General features: G+C 38.4%; 1 protein-coding gene across 7 annotated transcripts in view; it reads right to left on the reverse strand.

Annotated features, from left to right (window-relative positions):
• POC1B (POC1 centriolar protein B) overlaps window positions 1-23,308 on the reverse strand; it is a 137,129-nt gene that overhangs the window by 96,627 nt on the left and 17,194 nt on the right. For 6 of the 7 annotated variants that reach the window (XR_013993928.1, XR_013993929.1, XM_081058219.1 and 3 more), the window contains exons 3-4: window positions 17,204-17,375; window positions 12,377-12,556 (exon numbers count right to left, since the gene is read on the reverse strand). Coding sequence is in view for 5 of the 7 variants with exons in the window: in XM_081058219.1 (XP_080914345.1) it covers window positions 12,377-12,556; window positions 17,204-17,375 (352 nt within the window). In the remaining 2 variants the exon portion in view is untranslated. The remainder of the gene's footprint in view (window positions 1-12,376; window positions 12,557-17,203; window positions 17,376-23,308) is intronic. The other variant, XM_081058220.1, reaches the window with a different exon arrangement.

Genomic DNA, 23,308 nt, shown 5'->3' on the forward strand with positions numbered 1-23,308 from the left:
TTGGATATCCTGCAGGCACTTCCGACTCTGAATTTGTCCAAATCTGAACTCATCATCTTCCTCCCCAAACTGCTCCTTCCCCAGTATTCCTTTTCTCAGCAAATGGTTTCTCAAGCCAGAAACCTAGGAGTCATGCTTGAGTCCTCTTTCTCCTTCAGTCCCCCACATTTCAATCCATTATAAGTCTCTGTCTCTTCAAACCACAACAGGACCTGCTGTCTTTCATTCTTCACATGCAACAAAAGTGATCTTTAAATGTTAAATCACATTTTTCAGATTAAAACCCTTTGGTGGTTTCACGGTTTCCTTGGGAAAGCACCTGACATCTTACCACTGGTTACGGGGTTCCCCAGGATCTGCCCACCTGTCTCTTGATCCTCATCACCCTATTCTTCCTGACACCACACCCCTCTTCTCTCGGGCCCTCGCTCCTGCCTCAAGTGTTTCCTCACATGCTGTTTGTTCCCTGGGCCTCAAACACTGCCTCCTACTCTTTATCTAGTTTAAAACACCTCAAGGGATCTTATTCTTCCTTAGTCTCTGCTCCCCTCATTTCCTCAGGAAAAGCCTCCCTGAATTCCTCCCCCCAAAGTAGGTAAGCTCCTGCGGAGATGACCTTAGCATACCTGTACCCATGCTTACGTCACCCTTACAACTACATGTTCTCTTTGCTTCCCTAACAGAATGTAAGCTTCAAGAAGAGAGACACCACATTTATCTTATGCAAGGTTGTATCCTAGACTCAGTACATGGCACTGAGTAGGTCTTCAGTAAATGTTTAGGGCACAAGAAAAACCTCTCTAAGGGAATTGGGACTAATTTAATATTATAACCAGAGAGAGCCGACATTAAAAATCTTTACAATTTGTCACACAATATGAACGTACTTATGTTACTGAAGTGTATGCTTAAAATGGTATATCTTATATTCTGTATGTTTTATCACAATAAAGAAAAATCTTTGCAATTCAGACTAGCAACAACTGCAAATTATCAATTGTCAATTTTCAGATTGGCAGATTTTCCCCCTAAAAATTAATGCTAGAAAAGCAATAATGTTGGAAAACTTGTCTCATCGGCCTCTACTTATTTTTGACTAAGGACACTATAAAGAAACCTAAGTAATCCCTTAGTATACATTATTTTTTTAAAATAAAGGGCTACAGTAATTTTAACTTCTAGAAGAATTATTTTACCACTGAAAAAAGATAATACTTCTCACTTACATATGTATATTTTAAGTGATAAATATTTTTTCATTACTCATTAAAGAAAAAAAACTCGTTAAAAAAACCATGTAAAATACAGTAAGTAAAAAAGTCCATAGTCCCATCACACTTATTATTTTGTGTATGATAATTACTTTATCTTTTGTTCACATATAGGTCTTTTATATTCTAATCACGGTTCTGAATTTTGCCCGCCCTCCCCCCAACATAAACATCTTTTCATTCATTACTTGCATATATTCCCTTTTTAATGGCTACATAACAATCTAAATTTATTTAACCAGTTTTCTTTATTTGGAAAAACTGGTTACTTCCAATACTTCATCATTATAAATTATACTGAAAGCAACACCTTTGAATATAGAAAGCTTTTTCCTTTGAATACAAAAGCGTTATTTATTTAGCATAAATTTCTAGTTATGAAATCACTGTAACAAAAACTCCTGATATATTTTGCACATTGATTTCTAAAAAGATGATACTAATTTATATTTTAAAAGCATGAATATATTTCCCACTAGATGGCATATCTTAAAACTATTTCTGTAAATTAAGATTCACGGCCATAAACAATGGTTAGCCCGGAGAACACAGCCATGCATCTCTTCTTACACTAACGGGCACTGTCTCTGTGCCACGTGCAGTAAGTCTCGGCTCCAGGAAAAACCTCACAAGTATTGGGCACGGAGACAGATACAGAATTTTAACTACGTAAGTCCATTGCATACATTTAAAATTCAAATACTGAAGTGAGAAACAGTCGCTCTGCTGGCATTTTATAGTCATTTAAATGTACTGTCTATACATTTAGAGGAAGAGCAGTATCACTTGGACTATTTTTAATGCTCAGTTTTTTAATTCATCTGTAACTTTTGTAAATGTATTATATGCAATAATGGTCCAACTTTAATTTTTTCCAAATAGAAATCCAATTATCTTAATTATGTATTAAATTGTCCATCTAATTCCCCCACTGATTAGAAATGCCATCTGTATCATAAAACATACATGAGTCTGCTTCTGGGCTTTCTATGACCTATTTTCCTAATCCTGTGCTATTATTACCATATTTTAATTTCTGTAGTTTTATACTGTGTTCTGAAAGCTGGTTGGATACATTTCTTCTAATTTTTTTTCTTGTCAGTTTTTTCTTGGTTATTCTTGCACATTTAAATCATCCATATGAATTTTGAAATTAGCTTGTCAGATTCCACTTGACAGAACTTCCAGTTCTGGACAGAGGGAGTAACAGTTATCAGACTCATATCCCTACCATAAACAATCATACAAAATATGTAAAGCAAATGTTTTTAGATACTGTGCAGAAACAGCACAGGGTTGTAAATCCCGAGAGATGGAAACACATGAGATCAGCACCAAATCCAAACCAGATTTACACCTGGAAGCATTTTTCAGACATTAGCACAAGGACATAGAACCCAAGGAGACAATAGCAGTCCCGCTGGGCAAAGGAAACAGAAATTAGAATTCAGAACTGCTAATGGGCTAGAATTTTGAGGGCATGGTATGAGAGAAAAGCTGTGAAGAGCAGAACCCCCCACCTCCAAAAAAAATCTGCCTACATGTCCCCTTGAGTCTTTGCTCAAATTCAAAGCTGCTTATGCACAAGGCAACAAAACTTAGTGGAGAACAATTACTGGAAGACTGTGAGCTGAACAAAGATTACCGAGGTTACAGAGGTTCCATAGTACTGAGAGATATTCAGGTTCTGGGCAGACTTTGCTGAACTCTCTAGACATTTGGCTGAGACCCTAGAAAGGCTACTAGTACGATAGCCCAAGAGTAAAGGCTACTCTAGATCTACCCTATGAAGTCTAAATCCAAGCCTCAACAGAATTTAGCTGCGTCAGCAGAAAGTTAACTGTGTATCAGAGCAAAACTCAACTCTTTTTAGAAGGTGATAAAGTAATTCATAATCTCACTTAGCAATGAATGGGCATACAATAAAATAAAAAATAATGAGACATACAAAGAAGCAATAAAATTTGACCCAGAAATGACATAGATGTTGGAATCAGCACACAAAGACATTGAAACGGTTATTATAAATATATTCAAGGATTTAAAGAAAAATGTGGGCATAATGAGCAAACAAATGGGAAATCTCATCAGAGAAATGGATAAGCTTACAGTAGATTGGATACAGAAAAAAAAAAAGAACACTGGTAAACTTGTAGATAGGCCAAAAGAAACTATGCAAATTGAAGCAAAAAGAGAAAAAAAAGATTGAGAAAATAAACAAAGCCCTATTTGATCTAGTGGTCAAACATTATGTGAACTTGGAGTCACAGGAAGAGATGAGAAAGAAATTAGGGAAGAAAAATTATGAAGTAAAGACAAAATGTTTCCAAATATGAAGAAATTATAAATCCATACATTCATACTGTTCAGTGAACTACAAGGAAAATACAAAAGACCATAGCTAGGCTCATCATGGTCAAATCACTGGAAACAAAAGATTAAGAAAAAAAAGATCTTATAGCAGCAGGGGGAAAAAGGCACATTACATATACAGGAACAGCACTAAAAATGACTGATGCCTTCACATTAAAAAAATGCAAACCAGAAGACAATCAATGACATCTTTAAGGTGCTAAAAGAAAAATTATCCAGTGAACTAGAATTCCACATGTCAGCAAAAGTATCCTTTCAAAAGGATAAACAAAAAGTTGAGAGAATTTATCACCAGGAAATCTGCACTATAAGAAATAGTAAATGAAGATTTTTAGGCTCAAGGAAAATAATACCAGATTGAAACTTGGATCTACACAAAGGAATAAAGAGTGCTGAAAAACTAAATATGGGGGTAAATACAAAAGACTATTTTGTTTCTTATTTTCTTTAAAAGAAAATGGTTGCTTAAAGTATTGTGGGCTTATATCATACGAAGTAAGTAAAACTGTCAATAGGTGGGTAAATGGAGATATATTTTTTGTAAGTTCTAACATAAGAACTTTTAGAAGTTCTGACATGATATATATAATAAAATGGCACAACATTAATTCAAGAGTAGACTGTGATATGTTCAGGATGCATATTGCAACCTTTAGAAGTTACCAATAAACAACAACAACAACAACAAAAAAACAGGACAAAGAGTAAAGCTAAAAAGTCAATAAGAGAGATAAAATGGGATACCAAGAAGTTCTCAATCCAAAAGAAAAGAAAGCAGGAAAAACCACAAATATGTGGAGATTAAACAACATATTTTTAAAGAATGACTGGGACAAAGAAGAAATAAGAAGAGAGATCAAAAGATGCATAGAAACAAATGAGAATCAAGATACGTCCTGCCAAAATTTTTGGGATGCAGTGAAAGCAGTTTTAAGAGGGAAATTTATATCATTACAGGTCTATTACAAGAAAGAAAAATCCCAGATAAATAACCTTACAAGAAAGAAAAATCCCAGATAAATAACCTCACGTTATACCTTAAAGAACTAGGAAAAGAAGAACAAGTGAAACCCAAGGTCAGCAGAAGGAAGGAAATAATAAAAATCAGAGCAGAACTAAATTAAATAGAGAACAAAAAGACAATAGAAAAAAATTAATACAACAAAGAGCTGATTCTTTGAAAAGATTAATAAAATTGACAAACCCTTGACTAAAGTCACTAAAATAAAAAGAGAAAAGACACAAATAAACAAAATCAGAAATGAAAGAGTGGAAGTACGGATGCCACAGAAATAGAAAGGATCATCGAAGAATACTATGAAGGACTATATGCCACCAAATTCAATAACCTAGAAGAAACGGACAAGTTCTTAGAAACATATAGCCTTCCTAGGCTGAATCACGAATTGGAAAATCTAAATAGACTGATCACCAGTAAGGATATTGAATCAGTCGTCTGAAACCTTCCCAAAAGGAAAAGTCCAGGACCATATGGCTTCAGTAGTGAATTCTACCAAACCTTCAAAGAGTATCTAATACCAACCCTACTCAAACGCTTCCAAAACACTGAAGAAGAGACAGTACTCCCTAATTCATTTTATGAGGCCAACATTATCCTGATACCAAAACCTGGTAAGGATAACACAAAAAAAGAAAACTACAGACCAATATCTTTGATGAATACAGATGCAGAAATCCTAAACAAAATTCTAGCAAATCGAATACAACAATGCATTAAAAAGATTATTCATCATGACCAAGAGGGGTTCATCCCAGGGGCACAAGGATGGTTCAACATATGCAAATCCATCAATGTGATACATCACATAAACAAAATAAAGGACAAAAATCATATGATTATATCAATTGATGCAGAAAAAGCGTTTGACAAGATACAACATCCATTTATGAGTAAAACACTTAATAAAATGGGTACAGAAGTAAAATGCCTTAATATAATAAAGGCCATATATGCCAAACCCTCAGCTAATATCATAATAGTGAAAAACTGAAGCCCTTTGCTCTACGTTCAGGAACACGACAGCGCTGTCCCTTATCACTTCTGCTTTTCAACATAGTGTTGAAAGTCCTACTCAGAGCAATCAGACAAGGGAAATAAAAGATATCTGAATTGGGAATGAAGAAGTGAAATTGTCACTTTTTGCAGACGATAAGATTCTTTATATAGAAAAACCCTAAAGACTCCACCAAAAAGCTGTTAGAAACAATAAACGAACACAGCAAAGTTGAAGGATACAAAAATCAATGTACAAAAGTCCATTGCTTTCCTATATACTAACAATGAAATCTTGGAAAAAGAAATAAAAAAAACAATTCCTTTTGCAATTGCAGCAAAAAGAATAAAATACTTAGGAAAATACTTAACCAAGGATGCGAAACACCTATATACTGAAAACTGTAAGACATTTTTAATAGAAATTGAAGAAGACACAAAGATACAGAAAGACAGTCCATATTCATGGATTGGAAGAATCAACATAGTTAAAACGGCCATATTACCCAAAGCAATATACAGATTTAATGCAATCCCCATCAAAATCCAACATTTTTTAAAGAAATAGAACCATCAGATTTGTTTGAACCACAAAAGACCCCGAATAGCCAAAACAATCCTAAGAAAAAAGAACAATGCTGGAGGTATCACACTGCCTGACTTTAGCTTGTACTACAGGGCTACAATAATCAAAACAGCATGGTATTGGCAGAAAAACAGACACACAGACCAATGGAATAAAATTGAGAACTCAGAAATAAACCCACATAAATATGGACAGATAATTTTCGACAAAGAAGCCAAAAACATACAATGGAGAAAAGATAACCTCTTCAATAAATAGTGATGGGAGAATTGGAAAGCCAAGTGAAAAAGAAACCAGACTGCTACCTGTCACCATGTACCAAAATTAACTCAAAACGGATCAAAGACTAAACATAAGACCTGAAACAATAAACGGCATAGAAGAAAACATAGGTACTAATCTTATAGACCTTGGGTTCAAAGAGGATTTTATGAATTTGACTTCAAAAGCAAGGGAAGAAAAAGCTAAAATAAATTAATGGGACTATATCAAACTAAAAAGCTTCTGCACAGCAAAATAAACCATTTACAAAACAAAGAGGCAGCCAACTGAATCGGAGAAGATTTTTGCAAACAACGCTTCCGATAAGGGGCTAATATCCAAAATATATAAAGAACTCATACAACTCAACAACAATAAAAAATAAACAATCCAATTAAAAAATGGGCAGAGGACCTGAAGAGACATTTCTCCAAAGAGGATATACGAATGGCAAATAGACATATGAAAAAATGCTCATCATCACTAATCATCAGAGAAATGCAAATAAAATCCACAATGCGGTATCACCTCACACAGTTAGAATGGCTATTGTCAACTAAACAAATAATAACAAGTGTTGGAGAGGCTGTGGAGAAAAAGGAACCCTCATACACTGTTGGTGGGAATGGAGACTGGTGCAGCTGCTATGGAAGACAGTGTGGATGTTTTTCAAAAAATTACGAATAGAATTACCATATGAGACAGCAATCCGTCTCCTCGGTATCTACCCAAAAAATCTGAGAAAATTTACCCGTAAAGATATATGTGCTCTGATGTGCTTTTAAGCTTTATTTACGGTGGACAAGACATGGAAACAACCAAAGTGTCTTTCAATAGATGATTGGATAAAAAAGATGTAGTATAAATACACAACGGAATACTATTCTGCCATAAGAAAAGATGAAATAATGCCATTTGCGACAACATGGATGGATTATTATGCTAAGAGAATTAAGTCAGACAGAAAAAGTAGAGAACCATGATTTCACTGATATATGATATATAAAACTGAAAACAACAAAGGAACAAGACAAACACATGAAGAAACAAAAACTCACAGACACAGACAACAGTTTAGTGGTTACCAGAGGGTAAGGGGGTAGGCGGGTGGTAGATGAGGGTAAAAGGGGTCAAATATATGGTGATGGAAGGAGAACTGACTCTGGGTGGTGAATATATAACGTGATATATAGATGATGTAATACAGAATTGTACACCTGAAACCTATGTAACTTTACTAACAATTGTCACTCCAATAAACAAAAAAAAATTAATCCAAAAAAAAGGAGGAAAAAGAAACAAATAAGACAAGTAGAAAACAAAGAGTAAAATAGTAGACTAAACCTAATGATAGTACTAGTTACATAAATTTAACAGACTAAGCATTCCAATTAAAAGGCAGAGATTTTCAGACTCAAGTACTTGGAAATAAAGTCAACCTCTGATATTTAAAGACATAAAATGCATTCAATGGAGGATAGTAGCTACCAGTATGAAGTAGCAACCCCACATACTATGTAATTATGTTAAATGATTTTAGGACACAACCTAAAGGTGACTCTAGTATAATCCTTAGTAGAAAAAATTGGAATATGAGGGTAGTTTATAGCTGATATTATTGATATTCATTAATTTGTTTAAGTTCCACGATGACTCTATGAGGAAGATATGCCTTCGTACCCATTTTACAGAGGAGCAGACTAAGGCCCAAAGAGGCTATGTCACATTCCCAGGATCACATGCTAGTGAGCCCATGGTCTTAACTACCCTATGCTGTCTCTTTGCTGAAAGTAATCAACAATACTGCACTCCCCGAAAGACTATCAGCAGAGATGAGGTGTCCAGCAACTGCAAGAGGTAAGAGTAAGAGCAGTCAGTGTGTCTTCTGTCTGGCCCACGGGAGAGAGTACCTGACCAGCAGAACGGATCATGCAGTTTCCTTTGCAGATATGTACATGTGACAGAGATAGGCCCATCTCACTATCCTAACCCAAGAAAACTATCCGTCAATTTTTTTTTTTTTTCAACAAACTCTCTTGCTTTAGTTCCAGGGGCCACTGAAGCCTCATTGTGACTTTGTTGGCAAAAGAAGAAGACCCTGAATGAGGCACACAAATATTCTAGTTTCTCTGAAAGCTCATGTTGTCATTGTAAATAAGTAAACTGGTATCTGGTTTATGTTTCAGACTCTCCTAAATTTATTAAGTGTGACTCAGTTCTCTCTGAGCATTCTCATCTCTGGGTAAAGAGTAGAAATAAGAATTCTGGTCCTTCAGATTTTTGGAAGAAAGTTCTGGACTAAGATGACCCCATTAGGGCTGAGTGTTCACAGGAAGTTACACACAACACTCTGAGGCTGGGCCTGAGTGGTCAGTTGGGCCTTCTCAACTCTCTTGGTCTCTAACTGCAGTAAGATGAGCCGAGAAAAAAAGATTATAATAAATGTGTGAGTAGAATTCCTGGGCATGCTGTAGAGTACATATCTGGAAAGTTGCCAAGAAGATGAAACCTTTATTCATTAAATTCAACGAAATTATTTATCTAAGAACATTCCTCCAGAGAGGCCTCTGCAGAATTTCACATGAATCACTCCCTCCAAACAGTAAGAAAACAACTAATTAAAAACAAACCAAAAAAAGAAAAACACAATTCAGGACCACAAGGCACCAGCAAGATAAAGCCATTCCATTAAGACCAGGTGTGCTGAGTATACAAATGATCTATCTGAACAGAAGTAGACCAAACGAGAAAAGAAAGTAGTGAAGCCCATAGACACAAGATGCATATACAGTACTCCTGAGTTTGATATGAGAAGTCCACAAAAATGACTCTTGCCTGAAGATGCCCATGGAAACTCCTACCAAAGCTACTTGTACATTGGAGGTCAACCTTTCATTGACTCATTCAACTCACATTTTTGTACAACTCCTCTGAGCCTTCCCCACTCTCTAACTAACACTCTACAGTGCTTCTCACACTGTATCTGACTCCCTCTCGAACACTCTTCCCGACGCCCGCCTTACCAGCTTCCTCACTTCAGTCAATGTCCCTTAGTAGAGCCGCCTTTCCTGACTGCTGTATGTAAGAACTCCGCCACTCTCTACCTTGTGACCTTACAGTATTTTTCTGCAGTGCACGTATCACTAATATATTTATTATCTGTCTCCCTTTGGTAGAAGGAGCTCCACGGGAGTAGGAATTTTGTCTGTTTTGATTTCTGTGGTATCTACCGAATTTAGAACAGTGCCTGGCAAGAGCGTACACCACGAGTAAAATGTCTGTAATTCAAAGTCTAATATGACAGACCTCATAAACGGGATAACGTGGTAGCCTAAAGAATCACAAGAAGCTAGGTCTGGGGGAGTCTGGAACGTTTCTTGGAGGAAGACGTGCAGAGCAGCATTGTGAAGGGAGGTGAAATCGGGGTGGGGTGAGGGGGCATTCCAGGCATGAGAGGTAGCATGTGGAAAGGCAAAGATCATAACAGAGCCTCACATGTTTGGGGACCTTAGATAACCGCAACAAGGTGAATGGTTAAAGGGACAAAAGATGAGGCTATAACAGGAAGGGAGAGCAGACATACCAGGGCGAGGAGTCGCTGAGTGCTTCTAAGATGATGAACAGCATGGCCACATTTGCATTTCACCTTTGTGAAATCTCTTTGGAGATTACAATCATTTATATTATGACTGGTGATTTATATTATGATCTGGTGATTACTACGTGCGTATGTGCTACATGTATATTTGTTTATTTAAATAGTATGACAACCTATGTGGCAGGTAACTATTATCATCATCCTAATTTTACAGGCAAGGGAACAGAGGCACTGGAAAATTAGGTAACTTTCCCAAAGGGCACACAGCTGGTAAGTGGTGAGGCTGGGATTTTCACCTATATATTTAGGTCCCAGGTCCACATTCTTAACCATGCAGCTATATGGCATATGAGTATATAGAAATACTACTGAGATGGCCAGAGCCAAAAGTAGCTGAGACCTTTAAAAGAAAAAAAACTATTGACTAAAAGTATGACCTTCTGTTTGTCTTTTTCATTCTTCGTCGACTCATTACCATAGATTCTTCATAACTCATTACCATAGGAGATAATCAACATCTCCTGAGCAATAGTGTCCCATGGAGAGCATACTGAGGGTTCCGAGTATAGACTACAAGGGGAGACAGAGCTGCACTCATCATCCTCTTCCACCATATTCCACCACATTCCAGCTGGAGTCACCCAGCACGTTTCATATAGGGGGCACAAAGCCGAATGGCTGTAGGGTTGTCTGTACCAGGACCTTTCTTGTGAGACCTGTCCCCCCTGTCCAGAACCAGGACGGACGGTTGGTATGAGCCCTCCGCCCAAGCCAGGGTAACTGGTCTCATCAGACGCCTGGCCAAACAGAGACAGCCACACTGTCTCACTGCCTAGCACAGATATGAGCACAGGCCTGAGCTGACAGTCACCTCCTGGTACTTCTCTAACTGGAGCCGGGAGAAGCTTCTCTTGGCCACTCATACAGCTGTGAGGACTTCAGCCCAGAGCTGGCAGCGATCTCAGCAGCAGGGGGTTTGAGAGAATGAAGCCGGCGAGTGAGAGGCCAAGAGAGAGACCTGAGAGCCCCAGAATCCCTGGTTCTAGTCTTCCCACTTCCTACTCCAAGCTTGTCAAACACATCAGCCAATGAACCACCTTGAGAAGAGAAAAGGTATTTCTTTGAGTTTCTGTCACTTTCAATTAGATGAGTTTAACTTTAACTCTGAAACTCAGTCTCCTAATCTGCAAAGTGGGGAAAAATAAAACACTAGGCCTTCCCTCCCAGGTAGTTCTGATGGGGAAAAGAGATATATACTGGAACTACTTTACTCATGTATCTTAGGAATGGAAAATGCTCTGCTCCGTGGCTGTCAGCTGACAGTAACACCTACAATAGCACTGTCCCAACAGTGTTGTCAAGATTATGGCATCATTCTTGGTTCCTTTCTTTCTGTCACATCCCACGTGACAACACGTATTGCCGGTTGTAACTTCAAACTACTATATCTAGAATCCAGCCACTTCTCAAAATCTCCAGTGCCAGGGCTCAGGAGGGTCCAAGCCAGGACGTGAATTACTGCAACAGCCTCCTAACACCACCACCCTGTTTCAGCCCTGACTGTTGACAGTCTCTTATTCACATAGCAGTCTGAGTGATCCCATTAAAATGGAAGTCAGAGAGATGACCAAGCTCCCAAGGCATCTCCTCTTAGGGTGACCTGGCCCTGGCCTCCACCTGGGCCTCTCCCACCCTCTCCCTACTCTGCTCCCACCAGCCTCCTTGCTTGTCCTCAATCAGCCACCAGGCTCCAACCTAGGGGCTTTTGCGCTTGTTTCCTCTATCCAGGACAGTCCTTTCCCAAATATCCTCAAGCCTCACCCCCTCCCTTCCTTTAGGTTTCTGCTCAAAGGCCACTCTCTTTGTGAGGCAACTGCTTAGCACCCTGTTTAAAATTGCAGCGCCCAGCTCTGTTTTTTCCCCCTAACACTTACTACCATCTGACCTAGCATGTCCATTTTCCTATTTGTCTGCAGTCTCTCTTCTCTAGAATGTAAGCTTCATGACAGCGGGGGTTTTTGACTGTTTTGTTTACCATTATTCCCATCAGTGTTGTGTTCCCTGGCACACAATAAATATTTACCGAATGAATGGATGAATAAATGGAAGGAAAAAAGGAAGGGAAGATGGAAGGAATGAAGGGTGGGCGAGTGGGAGAAAGAAAAGAAAAAAGAACAAACTTGTCCTCAACCTCCTTTCCTGGGAGTTGGGGTGCAAACATGATTATGGCAGAGAAAATGTGGAAATCTTATCATGAAACTTTGTGCACTTACTTGGCACAGCGTACCCAGTGTGTATGTCGGTACAAGGAGTAAAAGAAGCGCTGGCGATACATGTTCCATACTTTGATGGATTTGTCTTCAGAAGCTGTAGCTAGAAACTGGCCATCAGCTGAAAAGTCCACACTTCGAACTGGAGCTGTATGAGCTTTAAATTCCGAGGATTTCCCTCTCCTGGAAATAAAGTTTAATATTGATCACATTTAATTCTAATCAACATCTCATCAGTATACACACTTTGAAACGTATAAACTAGCTGGACTCTTGTAAAACTAACAAAAGTGTGAGAAGGCTGTGTTGTGCTATGCTCTTCATCAATACGGCTTCAAGCTGGTTTTATTAAAGCCACAACTGATGCTTAATAAAAAAGACTCTGATGTGTCCTATTTGGGAGACCTCCTCAGGGATACTGTAGATGCCTGATCATGGCATTGTACACCAGAAGCTAAACAATAATGAATGCCAACTATAATTTTATATATATAATGTGATGGCTCGGTGTGAGGTCGGAGGGATAGTGGATGGGGGGAGGGGGGTTCACAGTGTGAGGGATATAAATGATGAACGTCTAAGTATTACCTTGTCTTGTACACCTGAAACTAACAAAAAAAAAAAAGACTCTGGCGGTCCTTACCATGAAATGCATTTGCTGTTTTTGTTTTAATTAGAAGCTAGGGAAATAATATTTTGAACAAATCTCTGCCATGCATTTTAAGTTCCTATTGTTTCTCTAGAAAGAGCAAAATAGAAACTGCAACCTAGAAAAGCTAGGGCTAATTAAATCAATAGCTCCAAAGCAATGTGTTCAAACTGGGTCACTATACAGGATATCCCTAAGTGAAGTGACTTTTTAGTTTCCACCCACCAGTGACGAGAACTGGGACCCCCCAGGGTGTATCTAAGGCTTTGCTCACCCTTAGGACCAATCTTACACTTACAAGCAAAACGAAGGATAAATGACAATTATAGAGTACTTCAGTTCTCAACACCCTGAAATTCAGATGCATATTTTTTTCTTGAATAGGGTGAGGAAAAGAGAATAGAAAAACAGATGGAGAAAATAACATGTGGCATTTAAGGAGAAGCAGAAGAAAAAAAATGTTCAAATAGTTAGGGGCAGGCTGGTAGATAGCTCTAGAGTTAAAAGGTGACATTTGAGAAATAGTAAGTACTTTGTGTCAGCCTTATCAAGTTCCCAAGGCACTTTCACTTTATACTACAGACAGACTTAGCAATTTTTCCATTTAAAAGGTTGTATTTATACAGGTGGTACCTTATGAGAAAAATCGCCACAACTGCTTGAAAAAGATCAGGCAAGTGAACTTACAGAAGACGGGAAGTTACACTCAGCTCCTCCTACTGTCTCCTCTCCCACGCCCAGTAGGTCAACACATCTACGTATTCAGTGATAGTGATATCACTACCATTGCCTAAATACCATGTTTCCCTGAAAATAAGACCTATCTGGACTTAGTCTTATTTAAGACCTGGTATTTATTATTTTCTATTAATTATATTATTATATTATATAGACCCAGTCTTATATTAAAATAAGACCGGGTCTTATATTACGCAAGACTGGGTATTATATTATATTAGACCCGGTCTTATATTATATTAACACCGGGTTTTATATTAATTTTTGCTCCAAAAGACGCATTAGAGCTGATGGTCCGGCTAGATCTTATTTTTTTTGGGGGGAACATAGTATCTTCTGAATCCCTCCTCTTCTTTCTACCCTGTCGTGCTTGCATTAAGGTAAATATACCCTACATAGGCTTACCTTGATTATTGCAAAAGCCTCTTAGCTGCTCTCCCAGCTCTAATCTTTTATCCCCCTCCAGTCACCTACATACTGCGCTTAATACCTTGCTAAAAGTGTAACCCCAAGTGTGCAGATCCTAGCGTAAATGGGTGACTGGCTGCCTTCTAAAAGGTACAACATCCCAGCTCTTTGATGAGGTTTGTGCCACCGCACTGGACTTTGTACTCTGACAACAGTCACAGTGCTTCAGACACACCTCAGGCTGTGTACTTACCGCGTTCTCCCCGGAGCTACTTGCCCCAGTCCCTGACCTCCTGGACCAACCCACACAGGCTTAATTGCTCCCCACCTGCTACATCTATTTTTGCTTATTGCATTATGCAGTACTTTATTTTTTTTAATAGACGTGTTTCTGTCTTATTAAGCAATAAAGTTTTTGAGGACAGGAATGATGATTTATTCATCTCTATAAGCCCAGCATCTAGCACAATGTTGGGCGTATAAAAAGCTCAATGTATTTTGTTGAATTCTACTGGGAAGAGGTGATACTTAAAGGCTCTTAGATCCCTCCTGCCTACCTTCCCGGTGGCCTACAGAAGACAGAGGTGACAGTCATAAATCTCCATCACCTGACACATGATATTACACCAGGAATAACTAACATCAGTTTAAAAAAAAAAAAAAATTAGGAGGGAGAATTCAGGGACCAGTTCAGTGAGGTTTCAAGGGCAAGTTCTATGTATAAAAGTCAGAGTACAGTTTGGTGTAAATTCAAGCTAAGGCCTGGAGGAAACAAAGACCAGCTGTAGCAGGTGCTAGGACCAGGAAGCCGAGACACGCCCCATCCCCCAATCTGCCACGATCCTTAGCTGCAGGTTGCACACACCAGCAGCCCTCGTTTGCTTTCTCTCTGAAAGGCCCTCCTCTCAGCTGCTGGCTCGTCTAACCACTGGATCCGGTCTCAACAGGAAGCGTGTCCACAACGCAGACAGGTGTGACGCACTTGCTGTGCGCTTGCTCAGCTGGTGTCTAGGTGCTCACTCTGCCTTAACGAGGTGCATTGTTCCCACCTATGTACCTGTGCTTTCTGCCCAAACAGTCTCGACTGTTTACCATGACCAACTCCAGGCCAGACCTGCTTCTACACGTGCACCTCCTATTCTTTCTTAGCCTTCCAGTCACCAGCTGGGGTGTTTGTCTGCAAGTCTGGCTGTCTGCAGTTCGTCTCATCCCTGTACACACCTGCCACTCCTCCCCACAGGGGGGCCGATTTCTCCTTCCTTTAAATCTGGGCTGGTGTTGTGAACCATTTTGACCAACAGAATGTGGCAAGTCTCAGGCCTGGCCCTTAAAAGGTCTAGCACGTCCTGCTTTTGCTGTCCAAGAACCAGTCTGCCATGGTGCAAGGCGGTCCCATCCTGCTGGACGGAGGGCATATGGAGGATCAAGGTACCCCAGTCAGGAGCTGGTGCCAAGGGCCTAGGGTGTGGGCAACGTATGGGGCCCATCAGCCCTGCTGCCAGCTTCATGAAGCCGCAGAAGTAATAGCCAACACCAAATGGGGCAGAAGAATCGTCCAGACAACCCCAAAATTGTGAGAAGCGATAGTTATTGTATTAAGCTGTTATGTTTTGAAGATTATCACGCAGTCATAAGACAACCGATACGTCAGTTTCCTTCTCATTGCCATATCCACTCTTGACCTGGCCCCTGGGATATGATTTAGAAAGAACTAGACAGATCTACACACGCTTAATTTTGTACTTAAGATTAGTCAGTACAACTAATAATTCAGTGTGCTCAGGTACCCTTGTCTAGTTTGTTCACTGAGATGTCTTTGAATTAGTAATGGGCGACTGAGGCTGTGTTGTACTGGTCCTAAATTCCCCAAATTGAGGATTTTAGAAAACACATTCCCTTTTAGACCCCAAACCAGTCTCTCTCCCTTACAATTCCCCTCTATATTGCCATCCACTGTGGCACTGTAACATGTCACTTCTCTTCAACAGTTTTTGCTATCATCAGGATAATATTCAGATTTCAGAACGGAGTTTCCCTTGAGTGGTGGCAGGAAAAAAGAAAATGGCCCACTGGCAGGGAGATGCCCATGAACTTTCCTACACTTGGGAGAGCCCGAGCCTGTTCAGTCACATACCACAAATCAAATCCTGCCACAAACACTCACAGGAAATGCCCAAACTCTTATTCTCTAAAATATTTGCAGGGGGAAAATGATATGATATGATGTATGGGTTTTGTTCTAAAAATACTCCAGCAAACAAAGGGTAGGGCACTGGAAAGAGCTGAAACAAGACTGACAGAATAATGGTTACTGCCGAATCTGGTTGCTGGGTATGGGGAGGGAGAGTTTGTGCTATTCATTCTCTTTTAAAGTTTATTTGAAAATTTACATAATTAAGAATTTTAAAACATTTTAAAAAGGCATGGCTTATTAATGGCTTAAAATAGATTGGCTATCAGTTAGGGTTTGAAAAACCTCTTATAGAGAGATTTGTTATAATGGGATAGGACCTTACAACAAATGCAGTGATTCATATTTCTGTCAGAAATTTTCTTTAACAAGAAAACTCTGGAGCCCAATAATGAATGACATGGTTTTTCACAACAGTTTTTAATAGGGATCCAAAGGCCCTAAAGATCCATCAATGGGCTTTTGGTGGTTAATAAACTGTAAAATTTTTGGTTATACTGCCAATGTGTATCTCTCTGGGGAGACAATCTGAAGCTTACATCAGATTTACAAAGGGATTGATAACTATCATACCGCCCCACCCCCCAAAAAAACAATACGCATTAAGCATATATCCATGATTAGAAATATTCTCTTTTCAAATAGAAGACAAGATGATGAGTGAAAGATGAGGGAAAAGTGCTTTGAAAGAGTTTGACTTGCCACCTCATGTGTGACTCAGACGAAGTGTGCAGGTAATGGGGGGGTTCGCCTCCCCCAGAAGTGCATTAGGAGCAGCCAGGCTCCAGTATCCTTTCACATTTCTAAATCCAAAGTGTATCAGGTGTTTCTTTGTTCCTCTTACTTATCAGGAATCCAGAGTCGGACGGTTCTATCTCGTGAAGCCGATGCCAGTAAGTTTCCCAGTGGAGAAAACTGCACGCTGGTGACAACATCCTTGTGACCCACGTATCGGAAAGCTCTGGCTTGTGGCTTGAAATTCCATAGCATGAGAAACGTATCCCAAGAAGCTGTAGCTATCAAGAGACAGAACAAAACTACTGTTTGTTACAACTTATCATGTCGGCAGCATATCTAATAACAAGATGTCCGGTAACAGAGGGGTGGAAGTTGTCAGGCTGACCAGCTAATGGCAAAAATAGTTTTAAAAGAAACCCAAAGCTGCATCATGAATATGCATGCTTGGCTGTGTCGATGTAAGGCACATAGCAGGATTACCGACCCCTGTATTTGGTTAGCGCTCCGTGAAGAAAGCAGCACAGTGTGACAGCGAGTACACAGGGCTGGGAAGCACTTCTGTCTCAGGGTGACTAGGGACAGGTAGTCCCTAGTCACCTATGTCCTGAGGACTAAATGGTTTTCCTGAGAGGGCAGATGAGATGAGTTTTTAAAAAACTGTTTTGGTGGAAATCATTTCACATTTATGAAAAAGTTACAAGAATAGCACAAAGAACATTAATATACCCATTACCTGATCCACCTATCCACCTTTACGCATATTTTGTCCTATTTGGTTTATAATTTGCTCTTGCACTCACTTGGTCTCTCTCTCCCTCTCTCTCCCTCCCTCCCTCCCTCCCTTCCTCCCTACAAGTATATACACACGCACACAATTTCTTCCTGAATCATTTGGGAGTAAATAAATACATACGTTTCACCATGGCACCTTGATTCCTAAATGTTTCAGGGTATTTTTCTAAGAATAAGGATATTTCCCTACATACCCATAGCACAGTTATCAACTTCAGGAAATCTATCATTGACAATATTTTAATCTATCTACTGTATTCCAATTTTGTCAACTGACCCAGTAATGTTTTTTATATTAGATTGGTACAAAAGTAATTGCGGTTTTTGCAATTTTTAACCTTTTAAACCCCAATTACTTTTGCACCAACCTAACAGCTAGAGAAGATGATCTTAAAAGTCTCTTTCTGCTCTGTTAGTTTATGACAATTAATAAAAGAATTACGTGTGTCAGGCATTAGCTTAAGTCTTTAAGAAAAGGAAAACAAATTCAATCAATAGTGGAAATAAATGCCTTGGACAAAGAATGAACAAATAAACAAATGAAAGCTAGGTCTAACTCTTGACCCCCAAGCCAAATTTTACATATACATGTAGTCCCCCAAAGAGACCCAATAATAGGAACCAGATCAATGAAATCACTGTCTAGATTATAGAGTGCTTAGAAAAAAATGCAACTTTATAAACTTTTGATGCAATTAGTGTTACCGTTGTTAGACAAGATATATAAAATCACTGAAAACCTTCTAAGTTCCATAGTCACAGGTAAAATTGATTTAGGCTTACTTAGTCTATGCATTGTTTCCATGTAAAACACTTAACATGCATTTATAAGTTTAAAATTATAATAGTATATACTACACACTTAAAAAAGTACAAAAAGTTGATGTTTCACCAATAAGTTGATGCTCACCAAATTATTAAATGTTTATATTAGGATCTGAATTACCTGGGGCTAATGTAGACAAAATAGGAAAAACAATGAATTATCATATCCTTTATACACAGGGCCCTATTTGAGTTCTAATGCATTATGTTGCAAATAAGATCTACAAAAGAAAATAGGACACAATCCTTTACCTCCGGGAGTCACAGTATTGTAGGGGAGAAAGTTCATTAATAATATCATACATGTTCACGAAGTCTTAGCCACAATAATCAGACAAAGAAAAGAAATAAAAGGTATCCAATTGGAACAGGAAAAGTGAAACTGTCATTATTTTCAAATGACACAGATACTACATAGAGAGAACCCTAAAGACTCCACCAAAAACCTATTAGAACTAATAAATGAATTCAGAAAAAGAGCAGGATACAAAATCAATATTCAGAAATTGGTCACATTTTTATACAGCAATAACAAACTATCAGAAAGAAAAATTAAGAAAACAGTCCCATTTATAACTACATCAAAAATAAATAAATACCTAGGAATAAATTTAAGAAAGAACGTAAAAGAACTCGGAAAATAAGACATTGTACTCCTGTACTCGGAAAATAAGACATTGAAGAAAGAAACTTTAGAAGATAAAAATAAATGGAAGCACATACCATGCTCATGGATTGAAAGAATTAACACCATCAAAATGAGCATACTACCGAAAGCAATCTACAGGTCCAATGCAATCCCTATCAAAATACCATGGCATTTTTCACAGAACTACAACAAATAATCCTAAAATGTATATGGAACCACAAAAGACACTAAATAGCCAAAGCTATCTTGACAAAGAAGAATAAAATTGGAAATATCATGTTACCTGATATTAAACTATGCTATTAGGCTATAGTAATCAAAACAGCATGATACTGGCATAAAAAAGAGACATAAATCAATGGAACAGAATAGAGAGCCCAGAAATAAACGCATAGCTACATAATCAATTAATCTGTGACAAAGAAAGCAATGGGGGTAAAGACAGTCTATTCAATAAATGTTGAAAATGTTTTCAATGGGGTAAAGACAGTCTATTCAATAAATGTTGTTGGAAAAACTGGACAGATACTTGCAAAAACATGAAACTGGACCACCTTCTTACACCATATACAAGAATAAACTCAAAATGGATTAAAGACCTAAATGTAAGACCCAAACCATAAAACTCCTAGAAAACATAGGGAGTCAACTCTCTGACATTGCTCTTACTAATATTTTTTCTGATATACCTTCTTGGGCAAGGAAAACAAAAGAAAAAATAAACAAATGGGACTATATCAAATTAAAAAGTTTTTGCAAAGCAATGGAAACTATCAATAAAATGAAAAGAAAACCTACTGAATGGGAGAAGATATTTGCCAATGATACATCTGATAAGGGATTAATATCCAAAATTTACAAAGAAATCATACAACTTAACACCAGAAAAACAAACAATCCAATTGAAAAATGGGCAGAGGACCTGAGTAGACATCTCTCCGAAGAGGACATACAAATGGACAATAGACATGTGAAAAGATGCTCAACAACACTAATCATTAGAAAAATGCAAAAATCAACAAATAAGAGTTGGTGAGGATGTGGAGAAAAGGGATCCCTCGAACATTGTTGGTGGGATTGCAAATTGGTGCAGCCACTATGGAAAAAAGTTTGGCGGTTCCTCAAAAAATTCAAAATAAAACTACCTTATGACCCAACAATTCCACTTCTAGTTATTTATCTGAAGAAATCCAAAACACTAATTTGAAAAGATACATGACCCCTATGTTCATTGCAGCTTTATTTACAATAGCCAAGATATGGAAGCAACCTCAATGCCTATCAATAGACAATTGAATAAAGAGGTGGTTTTATACACACACACACACACACACACACACACACACACACGCACAGTAAAATACTGCTCGGACATAAAAAGAAATGAAGTCTTACCATTTGCAACAACATGGATGGACCTAAGGATATTATGCTAAGTGAAATAAGTCAGACAGAGGATCACAAATATCCTGTGATTTCACTTATATGTGGAATCTAAAGAACAAAATGAACAAACAAAACAGAAACAGACTCAGAGATAGAGAACGAACTGATGGTTGCCAGATGGGAGGATTGGGGGCTGGGGAAAGGTGAAGGCATTAAGAAGTACAAGTTGGTCGTTACAAAATCGTCACGGGGATGTAAAGTACAGCACAAAGAAGACAGTCAATAATAATGTAATTATGTACGGTGCCAGGTGAGTACTAGACTGATCGGGGGAATCACTTCATAAACGATATAAATGTCTAACCACTAGGCTGTACACCTGAAACTAATATAAAATATTGAGTGCCAATTGTAATTGAAGAAAAAATTATACACGTTCAGAGGATTTTTATATATTCATTCTTAATTTCATATGGGGTGGTTAGTAGTCCTTTCAGAGGAAAGGACATCTGAGCAGACATTTGAGTGAAATGAGGAATGATCCAGGCTAAGAAGAGGAGAAAGAGCTCTCTGGGCAGAAGGAACCCCACATGCAAGGGCCTGAGACAATAACTCACTTGGAAGACCAAGGAATGTAAGGAGGCCCAAGTGTCCGCAATGGAGGAAAGAAAAGAACAGTGAGATGGAAGCCGAGAAGTGAGCAGATGCCAGGGAAGGAGCCATGGTGACTGGTGTGTATTTATTCTAAGTGCAATGGGAAGAAAACCATTGAAAGATTTTGAGCAGGAGGATCTCATGAACTGATTTAAGAAAGCTGCGTCTCTGACAATGAGAAAAAGATGATATTTTCAAAAAATGACATTGGGTCAACTGGATATTCATAAAGAAAAAATGTATCTTGACTCCTATATTTTATGCTCTACACAAAAATAATTCCATATGGATTGTAGATCTAAATATCATAGATAAAACAATAAACTTTTAGATGAGAACATAGGACAATATCTTCATGGCCATTGGCGTAGGCAAAAATTACTTAAACGGGACATGATAATTACTAACTCACTAAAATTACTAAAGAAAAATAATAATTTATACTACACTAAATTAAGAAATTTTGTTCATTGGAAAATACCACTAAGTAAGTGAAATGGCAAGCTACAGAATGAAAGAAGATATTTACAGGGGTTGCTGGTTGGCTCAGTGGTTGGAGCGCAGTGCTCATAACAAGGTTGCCTGTTCGATTCCCACATGGGCCAGTGATCTGCGCCCTCCACAACTAGACTGAAAACAACGACTTGACTTGGAGCTGATGGGTCCTGGAGAAACACACTGTTCCCCAATAATAATATTAATTAAAAAAAGAAGAAGGTATTTACAATATATACATCCACCATACAACAAAGAATCTAGAAAGAATCCTACAAATCAATTAGAAAAGGCAGGAAAACAGGCACTTCATTAAAGAGGATAACCACATGGCCAATAAGCAAGAAAAGGTCCTCAATGCCGTTAGTCACCAAGAAAATGCAAATTAAAACTACAATGAGGTTATCACTACACACTCATCAGAATGGGTTTAATGAAAAAGATAAATAATACCAAATCTTGGTGAGAATGTGGACAACTGGAACTCTTATAAAATGCTGGTGGTTATAACTACTTTGGAAAATTGTTTTTGAAATATCTACTAATACTGAATGCTTACCATTTGATTCAGCAATTCAACTCCTAGGTATATACCTGACAGAAATTCTTCTGTATGTTTAGCAAAAGATGTATAATAATGTTTGTGGTGGTACTATTCAAAATAGACCAAAACTAGACACCCAACTATCTGTCAAAGTAAAATGGATACATACATAAATTGTGATATAATCATACTGTGTACCTACTGTGTAATTAAAGTTCGTTTATATAAAGTTCAAAAGGAGAAAAATTAGGCTATGGAGTCAGAAGTCAGCACAGAGGTTATCTGAGTGGCAAGAAGGGAGGAGAACAGCTCGAAGGGAGCACACGAGGCTTCTGGGAGTACTGGAAATCTTATGTTTCTTGTTCTGGGTGTTGGTTAAGCGGGCACGTCACATTGTGAAGACTCATCAAGTTGTCCAATTTTGGTACACATCTTATACTTCAATAACACTTTTAAAAATATCTCTGGCTATCATGTGCAGAATATACAGGGGGACAGAATTGAAGAAGGAAATCAATTAGGAGGCTATTGCAATAATCTAGTCAGGAAGGTGGTTGTTTGGACTAGGCTGGAAGCTGTGGAAGGGGGAGAAGGGGTCAAAATCAAGACACACGGTAAAGGTTGAGTGCATGAGGCTTGCTAATGGATTAGATGTGAGGAAGAGACACAGAGAAGAAGCAAAGGTACCAGGCTGTTGCCCTGGGCTCCCAGGTGAATTTCAGAGCCATTTAATGAGACTGGAAAGACCAGAAGAGAAGGTTGAAAGTGAGGCAGGATGGGGTGGAAATCAACGGTTCTTTTTAAGATGTAAGTTTGAGATGCCTATTTGACATGCAAGTAGAAATGCCAAATAGAGAGATGGAGCT

This window comes from Rhinolophus hipposideros (genome assembly GCF_964194185.1).
Source record: "Rhinolophus hipposideros genome assembly, chromosome: 9".
In the NCBI taxonomy this organism is placed as follows: domain Eukaryota; kingdom Metazoa; phylum Chordata; class Mammalia; order Chiroptera; family Rhinolophidae; genus Rhinolophus; species Rhinolophus hipposideros.